This window comes from Rhopilema esculentum, chromosome 18 (assembly GCF_057945365.1).
Source record: "Rhopilema esculentum isolate cy_ngs chromosome 18, ASM5794536v1, whole genome shotgun sequence".
Classification (NCBI taxonomy): domain Eukaryota; kingdom Metazoa; phylum Cnidaria; class Scyphozoa; order Rhizostomeae; family Rhizostomatidae; genus Rhopilema; species Rhopilema esculentum.
In genome coordinates, this window is record NC_142832.1 from 199,377 (window position 1) to 217,304 (window position 17,928).

A 17,928-nucleotide genomic window follows, 5' to 3' on the forward strand; every position below is an offset into this window, starting at 1 on the left:
CTCGATTGCATGTTGGACCGTCGCCTCGTCTCTGATTTAGAAATAAGAAAGATGGCAGTCGCCATTGAATGTTGAAATGTTGAAAACAGCAGCAAGTTTTGAAACATGTCGTTAAGCAGCGACCTTGAAGAGAGAATTTTAGACGCTCTTCGCACTTCCCAAACTGCAATCGTGACACACCAACTTAGCAAGAATGTTGGTCTTGTTTCTGCTAAAGATGTGAACCCAACTTTATATTCTTTGGAGAAACGTGGCTTGATTAAGAAGGTTACAACTGAGAAGAATCAAGTTGGATGGCAAATTGCCAAAAATGATCACCTTGAAGCTGCTGCTGGAATAGCAGTTAAGAATCAGTTACATTTATTTCCCGGCAATGAGACAGAAACTGGACCATCTGCAAAATGTTCAAAGCATGAAAAAGAGCTGAGCAGAGCAGTTGCCCATGATATGGATGTAGATGAACCAGTTCAGGACGTAAAAAAAGAACAGGTCAAACATAGACAGGGAGGATGTGATCAAAGAGAAAATATTTTTGGCTTATCTAGCCAACTATTGCCAGTTGTACCAGATTCAGCAATGACCCAAAGATTTGTTGTTCCTAAAGCACCACATGAGATGATAAAGCCATCTGGTCCGAGGACTAAAATTTTGGCACATGCTTTGCATAGAGATACAACAAATCATGGGAGTACCAGGCTTCAAATGAGTCAAATTTCAACCAGCCAAGAGATGCCTGGTGCCTCTCATGTTCAGCATGGTTCTTCTTATGGTAAAAGAAGGTATGAACATTCTGATTCTTCAGCTTTTATTTATCCAGCTGAGCATCAGCAAGGACTGTCTTCTGAGGGATTCCATCAAGTAGAAAGGGGCACGTCAGATCAAAGGATGGAAGAAGCTATATTGGCTTGCCTCCAGCAATTCAACAGGCCTTATTCAACACTAGAACTTGCACGCGCTGTCAATAAAAAAACCAAGACAGAGGTAAATCCAGTTTTGTATGACATGCAGAGAAGAGGACTGATAATCAAGACAACCATGCAACCACCTGCTTGGAAGTTAGCCCCATATGATGTCTGTCAAAATGTTCAAAAGTTTGATGAAACACCCAGATTGCACCAACATATATCATCTACCTGTATTCCAAGAAATCCTGTAGAAGCCTCTATCGATGAGCAATACAGTGTCAACCAAAGCACAAGAGAAAAAATACCAAGACAGCTCTCCTGGCCTTCAAGTGAAGAAGTCAGCACTACCTTGAAGTATTCTCAATGCCAAAATGAAAATCCTGTTTTACCTGTACAAAGTTCTGAACCAAGCAAGGAGTTTTCTGAAATAAGCTTTACAGCACTGAGTAAAAACCCTGTCAGCGCTATCAATGAGTTTGCACAGCGAAATCAGCAACCAATTTCCTTTGAGATTTTACATGAAGGAAAAGGTGGGAAAAACAGATTTTTAGTTGCTGTTAAATTGAATGGGAGAATGTATGATGCTGTTTCAGCTCCAAATATAAAAGAAGCTAGGCGGGAAGCAGCAGATGTTGCATTGAGAGAAATTTTAAGCAGGGAATCAATAACACAAAATAACACAAAAAATATTGATGGATTAAGCAGAACACATTTTGACAACATTGCTGCTTTAAGCCATCAAACATTTATCAAGATATCATCAGAAATAAAAGAGAAATTTGCTGGAAGAAAAGTAATTGCAGCTTTGGTTATGAAAACCTATGAAGATCAAACTGGGGTAGTTGTTAGTATTGGGGCAGGCAATAGATGTATAACAGGAGATAGATTAACTCTTGAAGGAATGACTGTCAATGATTCTCATGCTGAAATAATCTGCCGAAGGGCCTTTCTTGCTTTTCTGTATTCAGAGCTAGATCAGTTTTACAAAAATGAAAACTCTGTTTTTGAAAATGGAGGAGTAGATGGAAAACTGCAGGTAAAGGATGGCATCACATGGCATTTATACATTAGCACTGCTCCATGTGGAGATTCTGCTCTCTTTTCACCTCGTGAATGTGAAACTATTAAAACTATCCCCACACGTGATCATTCTCCCCTATATACATCTAAACAACAAGGTCTTCTACGCACAAAGATTGAAGATGGAGAGGGGACTATACCAATAGATGAAAATGATGGGCCTCAAACATGGGATGGTATTGTTCGTGGAAAACGACTTCGTACAATGTCATGCTCTGACAAAGTGTGCAGGTGGAATATCCTGGGCTTACAAGGAGCCCTCCTCAGTCACTTGATTGAGCCTGTTTACCTTGATTCATTGACACTTGGTTACCTTTATGAACATGGGCATTTGTCTAGGGCGGTGTGCTGCCGTCTTGATAAAAATTCAAGAATTGATGATCAACTCCCAATTCCATTTTCACTTAACCATCCATGGATTGGGCGAGTGTCTGCTTACAGCCCACACAGAGAGACTGAGAAAACAAATAACCTCAGTATCAACTGGTTTCTAGGGAGCCCTGGGGTAGAGGTAACAGATGGTAGAACAGGTGCCTGTCTGACACGCACATCAAATGCACCAACACCCTCAAGGTTGTGCAAAGCTAAGCTTTATAAATCTTTTAAAGACCTCTGCTTAAAGAGTGTCCATTTAAAGTATCTTGTAGGGTTTGAGACATATAGAGAGGCTAAGGAGAAGGCAGAGACCTTTCAGAAAGCAAAAGATGTAATGATCAACCAGTTGAAAAAGTCAAAGTTTGGCTCTTGGGTAAAAAAACCAAGAGAGCTTGAACTCTTTGATTCATAACTTTTTTTACTATGAAATTTTATATCTAATGCTTATTAAAACTGGCAATTCAGAAAAGTCATGAAAGAAAAAAAACTTCTGACAGACTTTATCTTTTTTTTTCTACAAAGATAAATGCTATGCAATAAATTAGTTTCTGTAACACATACAAACACCCTGCATCTAAACGTTAAGAGCTACAGTGCATGTCATGAATTATTTACACCAAAACGTTTCGTAATTAAAAACTGAATTGAAGCTAGTTTAGTTCCTGTTAAATTTTAAAGCAAGTATCCAGCTTTTATTCCTGGATCATATGTTAAAATGAAATGTATGAAATCATCTGTGGAAAACTTTGAAGTAACTCAGACATGCAGCAATACTAGTATTAAGTTTTTACAATGTCCATTGTTAGTGAATTTCACTATCGGACTGAACTTAGAAAAAAATTCATCGATCAATAAGCCAGTATTTGCGGATCAAAGGAGCCAGCCAAGATCCTTTTTATTTCTCTTGCTAAGAGGATAAGTGGCAGAAAATTAGTACGCTGAGAACTGTAACGCATGTTGAGGTATCTCATTATGAACACCCGGTTTATGGCGCTGTCGTTGCAGCTTAAAAGTTTCATGACGTAAATGCAACAATTGCACAGCTCAAAGCTCTTCGTGTGAATATCTTTCGAAAACTTCCCTCCTTCTTCGATTGGCTGGGTGAGCTGCTTGGAAACGTGTTTTGTCGACTGAACTCTAGAGTGTGAGGAATATTTCAAGATCACAAACATTGATAAGATAGTGTTTCATTGCAAGCCAATTTAGACTAGCCTGCTTATTGTAAACACTTTCGTCTCTAAATCATCTTTCATTAATATTGAAATGTCGCTTTGCGTTCTCCCTGCCTACCGTAGCGGACGGCCTATTCAGCATCTCTTTCTGGTATATTTCAAAGCTACAACTTGAAAATTCAACCCCTATCGGCATCTTTTGTCACATTAAGTTTTGTGACAGATTGGCGCGAAACAATGCCAGCTGAGCTAGTTATGACTTCCTAAAGCGGTTAATGGGCAGTTCTCAAATTCAAGTGCACAAATTTCAAAGCAACTCGGTGAAGTTACTAACAAGAACACAAGTTTACTTTGATCGTTATAAAGTCAGTTACAGTTTCAATTTATCAACTTTTTGGCATTACATCAAAAATGCATCAGAGGCGAAAATTTGTTATTTAAGTGGGGAAGGAGGCAAAACTTTTTTTAAAAAAATAAGAACGTTTGCCGACAAAAGCGCTCAAAACTAACAATTTAGCAAAAGCTTGAGGTTCTTCCCCTAAACCCCACAATTTCTGCAACTTTAATGCATCAGAATCGGTTTGACAAAATGCATCATGAATACACTTCGTTCAACAAACGATAATCAACCATAATAGTCTAGTGATTACCTCGACCCACTTAGGCCCTCCAAACAACGTTCCGCCGTTCCCATTTCCACTCGAGTCTGGAAGACTGGACCCGGAAAACTGATCAAATGTAAAGTGAGCACTAATGATCTTTTGGTGCTTAGGCCATTCAAGTCCAGCAAGCTTCATGTACGTCAAAATCTCAGCATCTTTCAACACAACGTGCCAAATTGCAACCTAAGAGTGGAATTGAACGTCGGCTTTAAAAAAGCAAATGATTATTGAAAGTCACTTTCATAAAAGAAATCAAGATTCCCTCCCATACTAATCAAATATCATGGCGTTACCTCGTCAATCTCTCCTTTGAAATAGTTGTTAAGGTTCCTTCCAATATACAAAGCTGCAGTTGGACCCTAAAGGCAAAAAAGCATCAAACATATTTATACATCATCGAGTAATAATTCATAAAGCTACAAACATTTATTCACATCGCCAGTCAAAAACATTGTAAGGGAAAAGTATATTGCAAAAGAAGAATTTACAAAGTTGAATCAGAATAATTTCAATAAAGACTGACGAGCCAGATGGTTGAATAGAAAAGAACGAGATGTGAATCATTACCCATGAAGTTGGTGACACTTGAATCTTCTTTCCTTGTGAAGTTGCATTAAGGAAGATTTCAACTTGATGTTCTGAAATGAAATTTTGAATAAGCTTATTTAAAGGTCTTTTCGTTTACTTTCATTGACCAAGTAGATTGTTTTTGTTACGTGTAGTATGATAGAACTGCTCTATCTAGAAGTTTTTGTTCATCATATCCGGAGTTGGAAAGAACTTCATATTGAAGGTACGAAACATTTTTGTACGAAACACTGTTTAGAGTTGCATATAACAAGAATCGAATTTCACTCACGTTGTGCATCGTAGCGTAGATTAACATGATGCCATGTGTCTACAGAAAGCGTCGTCGTTCCACTGACAATCACCGGCCCTAGCTTTCCATGAACTTTTCTACAAACAGCCATAAAAAACCATCACTAGACCATCAGGTTATGGTTAGAATAAAGCGAAAGATAAGATAATTTCATGCTGTTTGTTGTATTCCGAAAAAGCAGAGAAATGAAACTTAGCATGGAATACCAAAGAAAATTTACACGAGACAGTTAAAAAGTTATTATGGACGTCGTCATGCTTAAGATTTCATATATCCCTAAGCTATGAACGAAATATTTTGCTATCGGATGCTTATAAGCATAAATTACATAATTACAAAGCATAAATTACGATAAAATTGAAGCGGACTTACCCATTAACAAGGTACAAACAAAGTGTTGAATCAAGGCTACAAATGATTGGCATTTCTGTAGCGGGGTATCCAGCGGACAATTTCAACCAAGCACTCAAAGTGAAACTGCAACAGCAATGTTTTATAGTTTTACAAATACCTTCACATTATTTTAAGCAAATGTTCACAGAAATGCCCAATGTTTTTGAACGTTGCTTTCATTATCAGAGTTTGTGTCGTTATAGCGTGAATAGTGCACACAAGCTCTCTATGTCATTGATAATCGTGCGTAAAGATTGAATGTACTTGTGATATGAATCAAACAAATGAATTGTAAAATGCTTGATTACCTTTCGTTTAGGCCAAGTGTGAGGATAGTTGGTAAAGAAACGTAGTCGTCCACTCCGTCAAACAGAAGTGCCTTGTTGTGCCTGTAATCAAATATGCAAAAATCATAGCGATTCGCACTATGCAACTTTCTTAAATCTAAGTGATCAGCAAACTGCTCGGCTACGAAATTTAATAAAGTCTGACCTGTCTCTGCATCTGGCCTGCACTTTTGACCAAATGATGTCATGTTGGCCGTATGTATAGAAGCCTAGGCGACCGCCGTTTATTAGTGTATCGTAAATGTAACCAGAATCAGCATAGAGGGAGCTCCCTTGAGTAACTTTCAGCCTACAAAAATGGTATTGGAAATGATAAATTTGTTGTAAGACAAGCATAGAAAGACATGTAAAAGTTAAAATTATGGCTATTTCTACGTTCGTCATATACATCATATAGGACATATAAGATCCTCGATACCAAAAAAGAAGGTCATCAACAAAAAATTTGTAGTTGATTACGAAAAAGGAAAATAGAGCGCACCTCAGTCGTCCCAGTGAGGGTCTTAGTTCGAGATGAAAAGAGTAGGCAGTTTCGTGTTGCCAGCCTCGCATCAAAGGATCGCTCCATAGCATTTGTACCTTGAAAGTAATTCATAGTAGGCTAGTAACCCAAAGATCTGTTTGCATAACACAAACTTCCCAAACGTCTAAACTACTTTGCAAAAGACGCCAGGAACTAAGTATATTTGAACACTTTTTGAAGTTTCTGCATACCACGCCCAATTGTGTATCGGTTTATCCCGAAACAAAGTTTATCGCATATTTAAATCTGATGTAATTTGCCACAAACGGTTCACAAAAACAATCACCTGGCATCTTTTCACTAGAACAGGCAAAAATCTTACAACAATCAAGCTTCGCTGTTGCCTTATTCCCATCTGTCTTCAAAAACATTTTAAAGCTTTGTTTTGTATTTAGCTTTAGGACATACAACACTCAGATGCTTCAAGATTCCAATCTACTTCAAAAATGCAGTGTTACCTGTTCGGAGGTATCAGAAGAATGCCAGAGGGCATTGGTGAGCGCAGTTCCTGGGCCAGAATTGCCAGTCTGAATCGAATTCACCAACTGCAAAGATAGGACAGCATTTAAGATCGAAAATCGAAGGAATCTCAACGTGCGAATAAGGAATACCTCCATTGCCTGATTAAGGGTTTATATACATAGTGCGTAGGGAAACGTTTATTACATCCAGTATCAGCTGTCGGAGAAACATTTTGAAATTGATCGAAGTTTTATCTTCTGATTGGAGCATTTCAACCGATTTAAAAACCATATTTAAAAAAGTCAGGCTCAACTTTTCTCTAGCGGTTTCTCTACCCCGAGGTATAAATGTTCTATTGGCAAGACTCGTATGAACCCAGCTCTATTTTATCGTTTCTGGAACTGGATTTAGGGTAGAAGCTGTCAAGGCATCTGAACAATTTTCAAGCAGAAATATGTCACCACATACTCTGATTTGAATTCCTTTAATCCCAGCTTTGTAAGTGTCGTTATTAAGGTTGTTGTTCTTATGTCTCCAAGTCAAGAGGTAAAACTTGGTGTTACTCTGATAGCCAAAAACTATCCCAAAATAATCCTCTCCTTCCTTTGTGTTGACAAACACTGTCCCAGTGAAGTCAATCTCTCCGTATTTCTGTTGACCTAGAATGCCAAAAAGACAGTTGTCAGAAATCAAATCAAGAGCTAAGAATATCACTGTGCAAAACAAAGCACGGAAATTCATTCAAAAAGCAAAGTTCAGAAGCTGTCATTTGTAAATTGATAAAAAGTAGTTTTGAATTGGTATAAGATGCTCTTTACCAATTATCATTACAGGTCGTTTGGTTCTCTGCTTCTGCTCGACATCCATGCCCTGGAAAATCAAGACAATAATTATAAAAAATCGCTCCAAGAAGTCAAAAACGAAATCGATTTGAGAAAAATTGGTATCAGAGCAGTTTGTCATAATATCATTCAAGGGTAGGTATACAACGAGCAAAATAAATTATTTCAAGTTTTTATCCTAGTGAAATGCTTATCATTTGATCGCAATCGTATGAAAGGGGTAGAAAAACATGATTTTCTCCACCCCTTATAGAATCCTCAAGCGATGACATCGCGTGATTGAATTTTGATCCCATTTCCTGAAACAGCTTCATAAAATACCTCTAAATGTGCAAAATCAGTTGAAGATATCAAGAATTAGTTGAGTTATGGCCACACGAGTGCAGGCTTAGGCCCAATCAAACTTCTCTAATTTGGTTTCTGTTCATAACTTAATGAACAGAGCCAAAATAACAGTAATCCGTTAGCAAAATTCAAATCTTTTATTGGCTATATCTCACCAGTTTTTGAGACATTTAACTGATATTGCATATTTAGTGGCATTTCATGGTGTTTTTTTATGTTATGTGGTCAAAATTCAAAAATTCCAAAAATAGATATTTGTTACGACACACTTAGGAACCCTATTCAGAAGATTTTAAAATCATATTTTTGTAAGTGCAATGTCATTGACAAGAGGATTAGAATATGTTGAATAAGTACCTTGTTTGTGACTCTCCAATTGGGTTGAGGTTCGGTTGATGACGTGGGACTCAAATCGACAAGAAAGTAGTCTTCGAATGAGGTTTTGTGAATATTCGATGTGCTTGGACACGTGTCAATTAGGTTCGCATATCCATCACCATCAAAATCTGCGGCACAATCATCGCCGATGGGATTATCTAGATGGAAAGAGGGAATACTTGATCGCTACTAACCTAAATGCCCTACCATCTGGTCTAAAGAGAGATTCTGGTGTCCGAAATATTTTGCGATGAAAGTTCTAAGAAGAATAGTTGAAACGTTACTCTAACCTCAATATGGCACAGAAAAATACATACATTTTGTGTTATCCCTAAACGCTGCTTTAATACAGCAAAGATTTAAGTCTGCTTTAATACAAAAATGTATCATTGAAATCGGCAGAGAAGAAACAAAAAACTGAATAACACGAGAGCTAGAGAGCGGTTCTTCGATCTGGGATAAAAAAAGCACATACTGTTGACGTCATAATTGAGCTTGGTGTGGTTCTGCAGAGGGTTAGCAACGTAGATGCAATTGTCATTTGCATTGAGGACTCCATCGTTGTCCTTATCGTCGTCACAAGCATCACCTGACAAACAATGGGCAAATGAGCACAAAAATGAAGAGAAGGTAAAGAGAAGATGCTAAAAATATAGGCAAAATCATCTATACTGTTATGTCATAGCTGATAGGTTGAAGGCAGATGAAAAACTAAATTCAAAAAATAGAATTTTTAAACTTGCAGACCTAAACGAAAACCTTGGACAATCTTAGCATGCGAGTCAGGGAGTGGATTAAAGAAGTTGGCCCACCTTTTCCATCTTTATCAGTGTCAACCTGGTCTGGATTTGGAAGGTCCGGGCAATTGTCGAATGAATTCAGAACAGCATCTCCATCACTACAAAAGAATATGTGTAAGGGTGGAAACAATAAGAACTTTTGTGTCAATGTCCACATCACACAAAACGTGAGGTATGAATGAAAGTATCATTGATAAATTGACCAGTTACTGCATATTAAAAGAGGTTTGTAGTGACCGTCCAATAAAAGGTTCATCTTTGCATGAAAATAGAGAATAAGATGATATCACACCTGTCTCCATACAAGGCTGGATCACAAGCATCCCCATAGCCATTCTGGTTCGTATCGGTCTGAAAAACAATCGATTCCTCAAATAAGGTTTTCCTGAGTTTCTTGACAAAATCATCACCATACCACAAAATTAATATAATTTCTGCTATACGAATACATAGGGTAAATATGACAACCTTGGTGCAAATCCTGGGGTTGTTGAAAGTGATTCCAACACCCAAAGTCACTTGAAAACAGAGAAAGATGGGAGAAAACATGAAAAAGGGAATAAAAGCTTCGTCTTAGTGTGAATGAATAACCTGGGCGGCATTGGACACCGAAGGGCAGTTGTCACACACATCTCCAACTCCATCGCTATCACTGTCAGCTGTGTTTGTTGAGTTGACGTATTTGCAATTGTCTGTAGCATTTGCGATTCCTTGAAAAGAAAATTGTAAGAACAAAGCTGGACCCGCTGTTGAAAATTGGAAGGACAACATTCAAAACAATGCTCGACAATTGATAAAGAACAATTGAAAAATAGAAAATTGCCAACTGCAATGATGACATACCATCGCCGTCCAAATCGGCATCACAAGCATCGCCGATACCATCTTTGTCTGTATCTTTTTGGTCAGGGTTACTGGCGTAAACACAGTTATCGCACACGTCACCTATTCCATCTGAATCACTGTCTGCTTGGCTTGTATTAGTTCCAGTGAATGGGCAGTTGTCCTAGGTATGGGATTGCGAGGGATTACAAGCGAATAAAGTGTACAGCAATTGATTATGAAAGATTTCTAGAGATTAAAGAGTTATTGCAGGATAACGAATTTGTTAAAATTATACTTGCTAAAAATCATTTGCATTTCTTAAAAAGATATTAAATAAAAAGCAAAATAGGGCTAGCACAAGGCGGAAAGAAAAATATCTTTTGTCACGAGCATAGAGAAAAGACGCGGGAAGGCAAACTGAGATGTTTGAAAGAAAAAGGAAATTGATTAGGAATCGTCGAAAAACACAGTAAACTTACATTGATGTCAGGAATATTGTCATCGTCATCATCAGAATCACAAACGTCACCAACAGTATCGCCATCGTTGTCTTCTTGGCCAGCATTTGGCACAAACTGACAGTTGTCCTACAAGAAATAAATGAGTATTTTTGACTATTTAGTTTTAAGTAAAAGAAAACTTATTGAATGTTTGGTACGTGCAATATTGAAAAGACTGGTCTGTAACAACGGCTTTATAACATGTCGACATTATATGAAAACGACGTCCACTGTCAAGGTAAGAATTAGCTAGATAATTAGGAGATGCCAAGCCCCCTATATCAACAATAACGGTGTAGAGGAACAACGCAAAAGAACAACCCAATTCAATGCAAAATACATAGTAAATTATATAACAGTAATGCAAGCAATTAAATGAACTAATATATCCTAAGAAATACAGGAAATTAACAGAGCGACTGATTTAGATGTAACTTAGTTTGCTAGCAGAAAAAACAACCGTTAACAAAAATATCATTTCCCAAACAGACATACCCCTTTGCATTCTGTCACTGAGCAATCAATTCCAATGTTTGAAATTCCATCCAAATCAATGTCATCGCCACAAACTCTGCCATCGCCAGCAAAACCCGGCTTACACTAAAATGTGACGTAACTTACAACTCTTATAGTATGCTCAGTTAAAAATTCAGCATTTTCCTAATCGAATCGCAAAATAAATTCAGATAAATGTCACGAAACATCTCTCGAGAAACGATTTGTTGAAAAAAGCAATCACCTATGAATTTCAAAAATGAAGATCTGTAATATTTTAAATTTATCGATTTAAAAGCCATAAATATTTTAGCATTAGCTAGTCAAATGCATCTAACATTAATAATTTTGCCGATGATGCCGATGATGATCTGAAATCTCCGATATTAAATGATAAAGCCGAAATATCAGCTCCAAATCTGTCAATGTTTGAGTGCCTTAGCAAAAATTGATAGGGCCTAGGAACTAAAAACAGCTGCTGTCAAATCAGACATACTAATTTATTTCCCTATCGCCTTAAATTTTTCTCATTCTATAAATTTCGATCACCTCAAAACATGCAGTAAAACCAACTGTGCATAATTTAATTCCAGAGGAATTATTAAAGGCCTACAACTATTTTGCTTACCGAGCAAGCGAAAGCTCCGGCCATTGTTGCCTCGCAATTAGCATTTGAATTGCAGTCATTTGTCTTGTTGGATGCGCAGAAGTCACCAGGCTGACAACCCGCGTAGCCATTACCAACAAACCCGGGGTTGCAATCACCGCAGTAAAAGCTGCCCTGTGTGAGCAATGCATGTCATGGTTACGAGGGGTCCAGTAAAAGCATTGAAAGCGAGACGGACAAACAGAGATATAATTATTTTACAAGAGTCGTGTGCTGGTGTTCAAATGCTAAGGGTCCAATCAATATAAAAGTTTAGAGGGGTTCATACCATTGTGTTGACGCATTTCGCATTGACATCGCAAGCATGGAGTCCCATGGCACACTCGTCTATATCCGTACAGTTTTGGGTATTATTTGCTGCCTCTCCTAAGCCAACTCCACTGGGGGCAGTACCTGAATACCCTGCGGGGCAACCCTCGCACCTGTAGCCAGGGGATAGGTTGACGCATGCTCCAAAGCAGGGGGACGCCTCCACACACTAAGAAACAAAAACAAATTTATATCATGAAAGAACTATAAAAAAAGAGCCAAAATATCATAAAAAAATATAAGTTAAATTAAAAAGGGATGCGATATCTTACTTTAAGTACGCAAGGTAATTTCATGCTTAAATTGAAATTGCTTGGCTTCAAGTAGTAAAATAAAATGAAATCGATTCTTCGGTAGTAAAATGGTTTGATGATAAAAACGGAATGGGCAAAAGAAACACTATCATCTTCTTCACTAACGAAACAATCTTCAAATGGCTTTGGTCGATCAAAGTGTACGCAAATGCATGCTACCTAAAAGTGCATTGAGACTACACACGATACAATTGAGCTCCACAATTGGGCTCCACAATTAAAACCGAAATAAAAGCATCACGATAGTCAGACTGAATCCTGTGAATTTTGTCCCTTTTGAATTTTGTCCCTTTTGAATTTGGTCCCTCGGCTGGCCGGTAATAGCTGGTAAATTTAGTAAATGTCTACTTTGTATAAGTAATGCTAATATAATAAAAATAGTTCCTCGAAAAGGAGTCTGCTAAGTTGACAGACCTGGCATTAGCTACATTAGTTTCGAATAGAAAAAGGAACCTCGTTTATGTCTGTACAAGTGACACCATCGCCTCTGTATCCTTTTGGACATGCCTCACACTTGTAACTTCCAAAGCCAGTGTTTGTGCACTGGACGCCTTTGAAGCAAGGGTTATTGTCGCAAGCACCTGCAGAAAAACAAGACTAAATCAAAATCTACATAAGACATTATTAAGCCGATTATGAGACCTAGCAAAAGACAAAGTAAAACTAACAAGGACTTTTTTATACACAGTCTAAAAAAGTTCATCTTACAAGAACAAGATTACAAAGACGATGCCAATGGGAGCATGATAGGCATGGCGACCCATTGACCTTAACAAACAATACAGTAGCACCAAAGTCGACACCAAAATCCTGCTTAGATCGTACATAGGGGATAGCTGGTTCGATCCAAAGATTAAATGTATAATAATGTAGAAACAACACTAAAGACCACACCAAGGAGTTGATGATGAGGTAATTTGGCCTGTGAATGCTAATATTCCATTCATTCAGCAAAAAAACAAAATGGAAAAATGTTTGGAAAAGCGGAAATATAGCAGATTAAAGATTTTTTGCTAAGTATGTCTCCGCTTTTCAGTGGAATCTTCGCATAATAAAGTATTAACAAGCAAAAATGATTTTTTCAGCACCATTAAGAAGGACTGCAAGAAGGATATGGGCTAGCAAGAAAAATTTCACTCAACATCCAACAATTTGGCCTTCAAAAGCAAGCGAAATTTGTTCGATTTATCAGGAGTTCGAATTATGAAAAGCTGGCATTATTTGGGAAAAAATCGAATCATCGAAAAGTTAAAATTTCAGGACTTTGACTGTACGTGAGAATAAAGTAAACCACTTACATGCTCCATTGAGACACGTTTTACATTTAGTGCAATCTCCACTGGACCACTCATTGTTCTTACAAGGGTGACAGCCTGTTTTCATGCTAGTTGATTCGTACCCTGGTGGACAGCATTCACATTTTGCAGCTCTTGAAGTGTTACTGTAGCTTCCAGGAGGACACAGCTTACAACGACCTAACAGAAAGCAAATTCTATCATTAATCATTTAGATTGGAGAAGAATTGATCAATCTTCTGGATCCCAGCCCAGCTTATGCCCGATTCTAGCGTGATTGCTGCTTGATCTATTAGTTGAAAAAGTATAAGCCTGGACATGAGAAGTACTTTTACTTCGTCTAAATGTTTTGATGTTTTGTTTTAAAGGCTTGCATTCCGAATTCTGTTTCTCATGCCTACGATATCTAAAAAGCAAATGTACACACCTATGCCATCGCTGAATGTCCCTGGAGTACAGTCGTACTTTTTGCCTTCATAGCAGTATGTACCAGCCGGACACGGGAAGCAGCTCATCGGACACCACTGTAAAGAGTATTTAGCAAGTTAATCCGCAAGAAGCCCTTTATCATCTGCAAACCCAACTAATGAAAACTGTTTACTGAAAAGTCGTGCCGCAGAATAGTGATGGTTGAAGACCGTCTCGTTTATGGAAATTTTGGCAAAATCGAGTAAGCAAAAATAAAGTGTTTTCGGGTGATTTGTTCCTTATTCAAATTATTTGTTTGATTGTTTACCGCTAATTTATCATGCTCATTTCAACCAGTCGCTGGTACTGATCACATGTTGACTAATTAGCATTCAGTTGCGCACATAATATAATATAATTAACTGTCACTACTTGTTATACTTGTGATAAAGACAATAGTCCTTCTTGCAACATACAATCACTTACGGTTGCATTACACGTGACGTACGTATTCGCAGCACACTTAAGAATGAGTCCATTATGGCACAGCTGCAACAACAAGAAACAGAGCATCACCTCATGAAACCAAGTGCGAATGGTCAGATAAATGTGCATTAGTATTAAGTAAAGCAGCCTCTCACTCTAAACGAGCTGCATCTTTGTTTTCAATTACATATGGAAAAAGTTTTACTCTGAGGAAAATGACATTCTACAACAAAAAATGTTTGTTTGAAAAGTTCTAAATTTTAACATGCATTTCCCAATCGGAGAGCACCTTAAATGGAGAGCATTTAAATGGTAATGTATTATCTAAAATAGAAAGTGATGATCTACACCTTTTGACATATTTGCGGAGGTGTTAAAGCTACATAAGAAAAGTTCTTGACTTTGGCATTAAGACAGGACGTGACATGTATCCAGCAGATATCTGGTCACGTGGGTCAAATCCCAGACCTCAGCGGAAATAAACAATAAGGCATCCACAAAATAAATGTAATGAAGATCATTTATCTCGTGTTGGGAACTCACCCAGCCCTCAGGACAAGCAGTACAGTTATCAGCTGATCCATACGCGTACATGTGCTTTGTGACGGGGTCGTTTCCACATTTAATCTCCCTGCTATCTCCAGGGCAATAGTAACCAGCCCTGCACCCAAAACAGTCTTTGTTATCTGAATAAGAGATATGAAGACAAATTACATCCATTGAAGTAAATAATTTGAAAAACAAGCAGCCACAAGCAACGATGGAATGTTTGTTCAACTCAACTCTACTGATTGTGAAAAGTCTTCGGCACGATTAAATAGCTAGCTTGTATAGGGTCATGTCACACTACTTACCGTAGGTTGAAATGGTGTAGCCTGGAGCAGTGAAGTAAACATTGCCTGCCGTATCAACGCTTACTTTTGCTTTGTCTGCGCACGTTGCACTGAATGTCACCGTGAACGGAATATAGTCGCCGCGCTTCGGATTGCCAGCATCAACAGCGAATATGTTCACCTTCCACGTCCATTTTGTTGTGACGTTGGTAACCTGTGTTACCGTCACGTTATCTGCCGTTGTTATATTCACAGCCGTTGTAACTATAGTTGGGCTGTAACGAAAGAACGAATCAATTGCTAAAACGAATCGTTGTCAAAAAAGTTTTCTTATTAGAAACAAATCTACTTACAGCTTGCTTATAAATTAAGAAATGATTATATCTCTCGTAGCTAGCAAAGAGAACCATTCGCTATTGACACTTGACGAAAGCATAAAACAACTTGAAAAGAGGAATTTACTCTGCATGTCGATGACGTAATCAACAAGGAAAACGGCGAAGATTCCTAAAGCGCCAACATCTCTACTAAAAAACAGTCAAAAACTTATAAACAACTCACACGGCACTGACAACAGCACTGCTTGTGTAGGTGATTTTGCCATTGTCGCCGCTGTCGTTGTCCGTCGCAGAAACAGTGAAAATTGACGCGACTTGCAAAGGTGGAATCGGGTACCTCGTGTACGACAAATCCGGCAGAATTGGGCAGTTGTCGTTGTAATCAGCTATAAAAATCTGGAATTCCAAGACAAGATGGTTAGGATTGGAATCGATTAACTCGAACGGACTACCAGCCCCTGCTGTTCAGCGATCCATCGGACTGGATCCAGATTATTGCCATTCACTTTATTGCTATCATTTATATCCATTTTAAGGCACTCAAATAATAAAAAGGATTCCAGTTCATATCATAGGTTGGTTATAATTAATAAAAACCTGACTCACCTTAATAGTCACATTGCCAGAAACAGCCCCGCCTGTGTCAATAACAGTAAGTCTGATAAAATATTCCTTGGTTACTTCATAATCCAACGCATGCCTCAATGTCATCAAGACTGCACTCGTTGAAAAAGGCCCGAAATTCTCCGGTCCCGTCACCAATGTTGGAATTGCAGTGATATTCGAAGTGGCGTTAGGACATAAGAGGATTGTCTCGCCGTTCAATGTGGTTGTTGAGGGCGCAGGGGTTGCTGGGATAGTGGCTGCGGCAGCATGAGCCTCGGAATCATTTGCTTTCACTTCAAACCGTCCTTCTGAGTTCCCAGAATTAATTGTCACCAAATAAGGACCTAAATTTTAAAACAAGCAATAAATGTACTTCAAAGATAAAAAAAATTCCCAACTAAAAAGTGCCAAGAACAACCAAGTACGTGTAATGCAGCTGAATCGAACAAAAACATATGTTAATAAAACTACAGTGTAACATGAAACATTGGTGATATAAATAGGGTATCATTTCAAAAAAGCCCTGTGTAACACCAGTGCAAGTCCTTGCTTAACATCAAAATATACCAACCAGTAGAAAAGGCGTCCGCAACAACCATGTCCTGCACAGAGGCATTGAGATGAAGGCTCTCACTCAGGGTTACTACGTAATCAACGGAAGGTTTGGAAGCTTGCTGCTCCTCCACAGATACAAACGTCATGTTGCTCACTTGATAAAACAGCTCTGAGTGACACGGAAATCTCTCGGCATGGAAAACCTCGATTTTGTATGTCAGGCCAACCTATATGATGAAAAAATTGAAATTGAAATCAAATCAAATCGTTTCATCACTTGAAGAATAAAAGCAGCCAAATGGACAAGACAGGAAGAAACCAACCTCCAGTTGACTCTATACGCTACGCACAGAGGTAAAAAACACGAAATCATTCCCTGAAAAGCTTTTAATGGCCTTTAGCATTGTCATCTATATTAGGGCAAGTAACAAGACTGAATATTGCAACCAGCCAATGTGTCCATCCCTGTGTTATTAGCAAATACACGAGAAATGTCTACAGTAGTAAACTTTATTACCTTAAGTTCAAGTGTCACTTGTTCTGACGTCACATCACCGGTAGTTATACATTTGCCACCAATAATAGAGCCTTCTTTTGGCACGATGACACCACCGCCTACAGCAAGAAGCGGTCCTTTAGTTGAATTAAAAAGAGCAACACCAAATATCATTCTACAAGGTATTTGCGAATTCTAAATCTAAAGATCGCTTTAAAATTAGCCAACACATAAATGGGCATCGAGTAGTTAAAGGTGATAATGAACGGTGACATTGAAGAAATTATACTAAAAATGGTATAAAAAAGAAACAATCCATTTGACGATCATTTGAAAAACCAAACTGTCAGTCGAGCAGATGGTCAAGCAGAAGTTTATTGACAGTCTGTCAAACTGTCAATCAATCAGTTGAATAAACGCAGATCTTGCCTGTAGCCTTGGCTGGACTGAGATTGATAATTCTGCAGGGTACCGTTGAGTTACTTGGATTGTGGAACAGTTTCACGACGAAAACACGATTTATAACAACATAAAGCTCTTCACCACCGGCAAAAGCCAGATTTTCTTGTCCATTGTACGTAAATGCAGATCTGATTGCGCTGGTAAACCTAGAAAGAGACATCAAGAGTTGTGCTTT

General features: G+C 38.2%; 2 protein-coding genes across 2 annotated transcripts in view; one reads left to right on the forward strand and one right to left on the reverse strand.

Annotated features, from left to right (window-relative positions):
• Positions 1–28: 28 nt before the first annotated feature.
• On the forward strand, positions 29–3,628 carry LOC135681044 (double-stranded RNA-specific adenosine deaminase-like). Its single transcript, XM_065195311.2, has one exon. The coding sequence runs from the start codon at positions 106–108 to the stop codon at positions 2,770–2,772; it is 2,667 nt and encodes an 888-aa protein (XP_065051383.2). The 5' UTR covers positions 29–105; the 3' UTR covers positions 2,773–3,628.
• LOC135681038 (uncharacterized) overlaps positions 3,351–17,928 on the reverse strand; it is a 35,719-nt gene continuing 21,141 nt past the window's right edge. The window contains exons 45-77 of the mRNA XM_065195302.2: positions 17,721–17,899; positions 17,313–17,410; positions 16,812–17,022; positions 16,241–16,584; positions 15,858–16,030; positions 15,318–15,571; positions 15,007–15,149; positions 14,464–14,526; positions 13,997–14,093; positions 13,573–13,749; positions 12,728–12,855; positions 11,920–12,129; positions 11,613–11,765; positions 10,985–11,089; positions 10,469–10,576; positions 10,008–10,170; positions 9,756–9,874; positions 9,457–9,515; positions 9,177–9,262; positions 8,840–8,953; positions 8,344–8,522; positions 7,618–7,669; positions 7,268–7,458; positions 6,796–6,882; positions 6,296–6,393; positions 5,960–6,103; positions 5,776–5,856; positions 5,447–5,551; positions 5,054–5,151; positions 4,762–4,832; positions 4,488–4,553; positions 4,183–4,377; positions 3,351–3,497 (exon numbers count right to left, since the gene is read on the reverse strand). Coding sequence (XP_065051374.2) covers positions 3,405–3,497; positions 4,183–4,377; positions 4,488–4,553; positions 4,762–4,832; positions 5,054–5,151; positions 5,447–5,551; positions 5,776–5,856; positions 5,960–6,103; positions 6,296–6,393; positions 6,796–6,882; positions 7,268–7,458; positions 7,618–7,669; positions 8,344–8,522; positions 8,840–8,953; positions 9,177–9,262; positions 9,457–9,515; positions 9,756–9,874; positions 10,008–10,170; positions 10,469–10,576; positions 10,985–11,089; positions 11,613–11,765; positions 11,920–12,129; positions 12,728–12,855; positions 13,573–13,749; positions 13,997–14,093; positions 14,464–14,526; positions 15,007–15,149; positions 15,318–15,571; positions 15,858–16,030; positions 16,241–16,584; positions 16,812–17,022; positions 17,313–17,410; positions 17,721–17,899 — 4,444 coding nt within the window. The 3' untranslated portion in view covers positions 3,351–3,404. The remainder of the gene's footprint in view (positions 3,498–4,182; positions 4,378–4,487; positions 4,554–4,761; positions 4,833–5,053; positions 5,152–5,446; positions 5,552–5,775; positions 5,857–5,959; positions 6,104–6,295; positions 6,394–6,795; positions 6,883–7,267; positions 7,459–7,617; positions 7,670–8,343; positions 8,523–8,839; positions 8,954–9,176; positions 9,263–9,456; positions 9,516–9,755; positions 9,875–10,007; positions 10,171–10,468; positions 10,577–10,984; positions 11,090–11,612; positions 11,766–11,919; positions 12,130–12,727; positions 12,856–13,572; positions 13,750–13,996; positions 14,094–14,463; positions 14,527–15,006; positions 15,150–15,317; positions 15,572–15,857; positions 16,031–16,240; positions 16,585–16,811; positions 17,023–17,312; positions 17,411–17,720; positions 17,900–17,928) is intronic.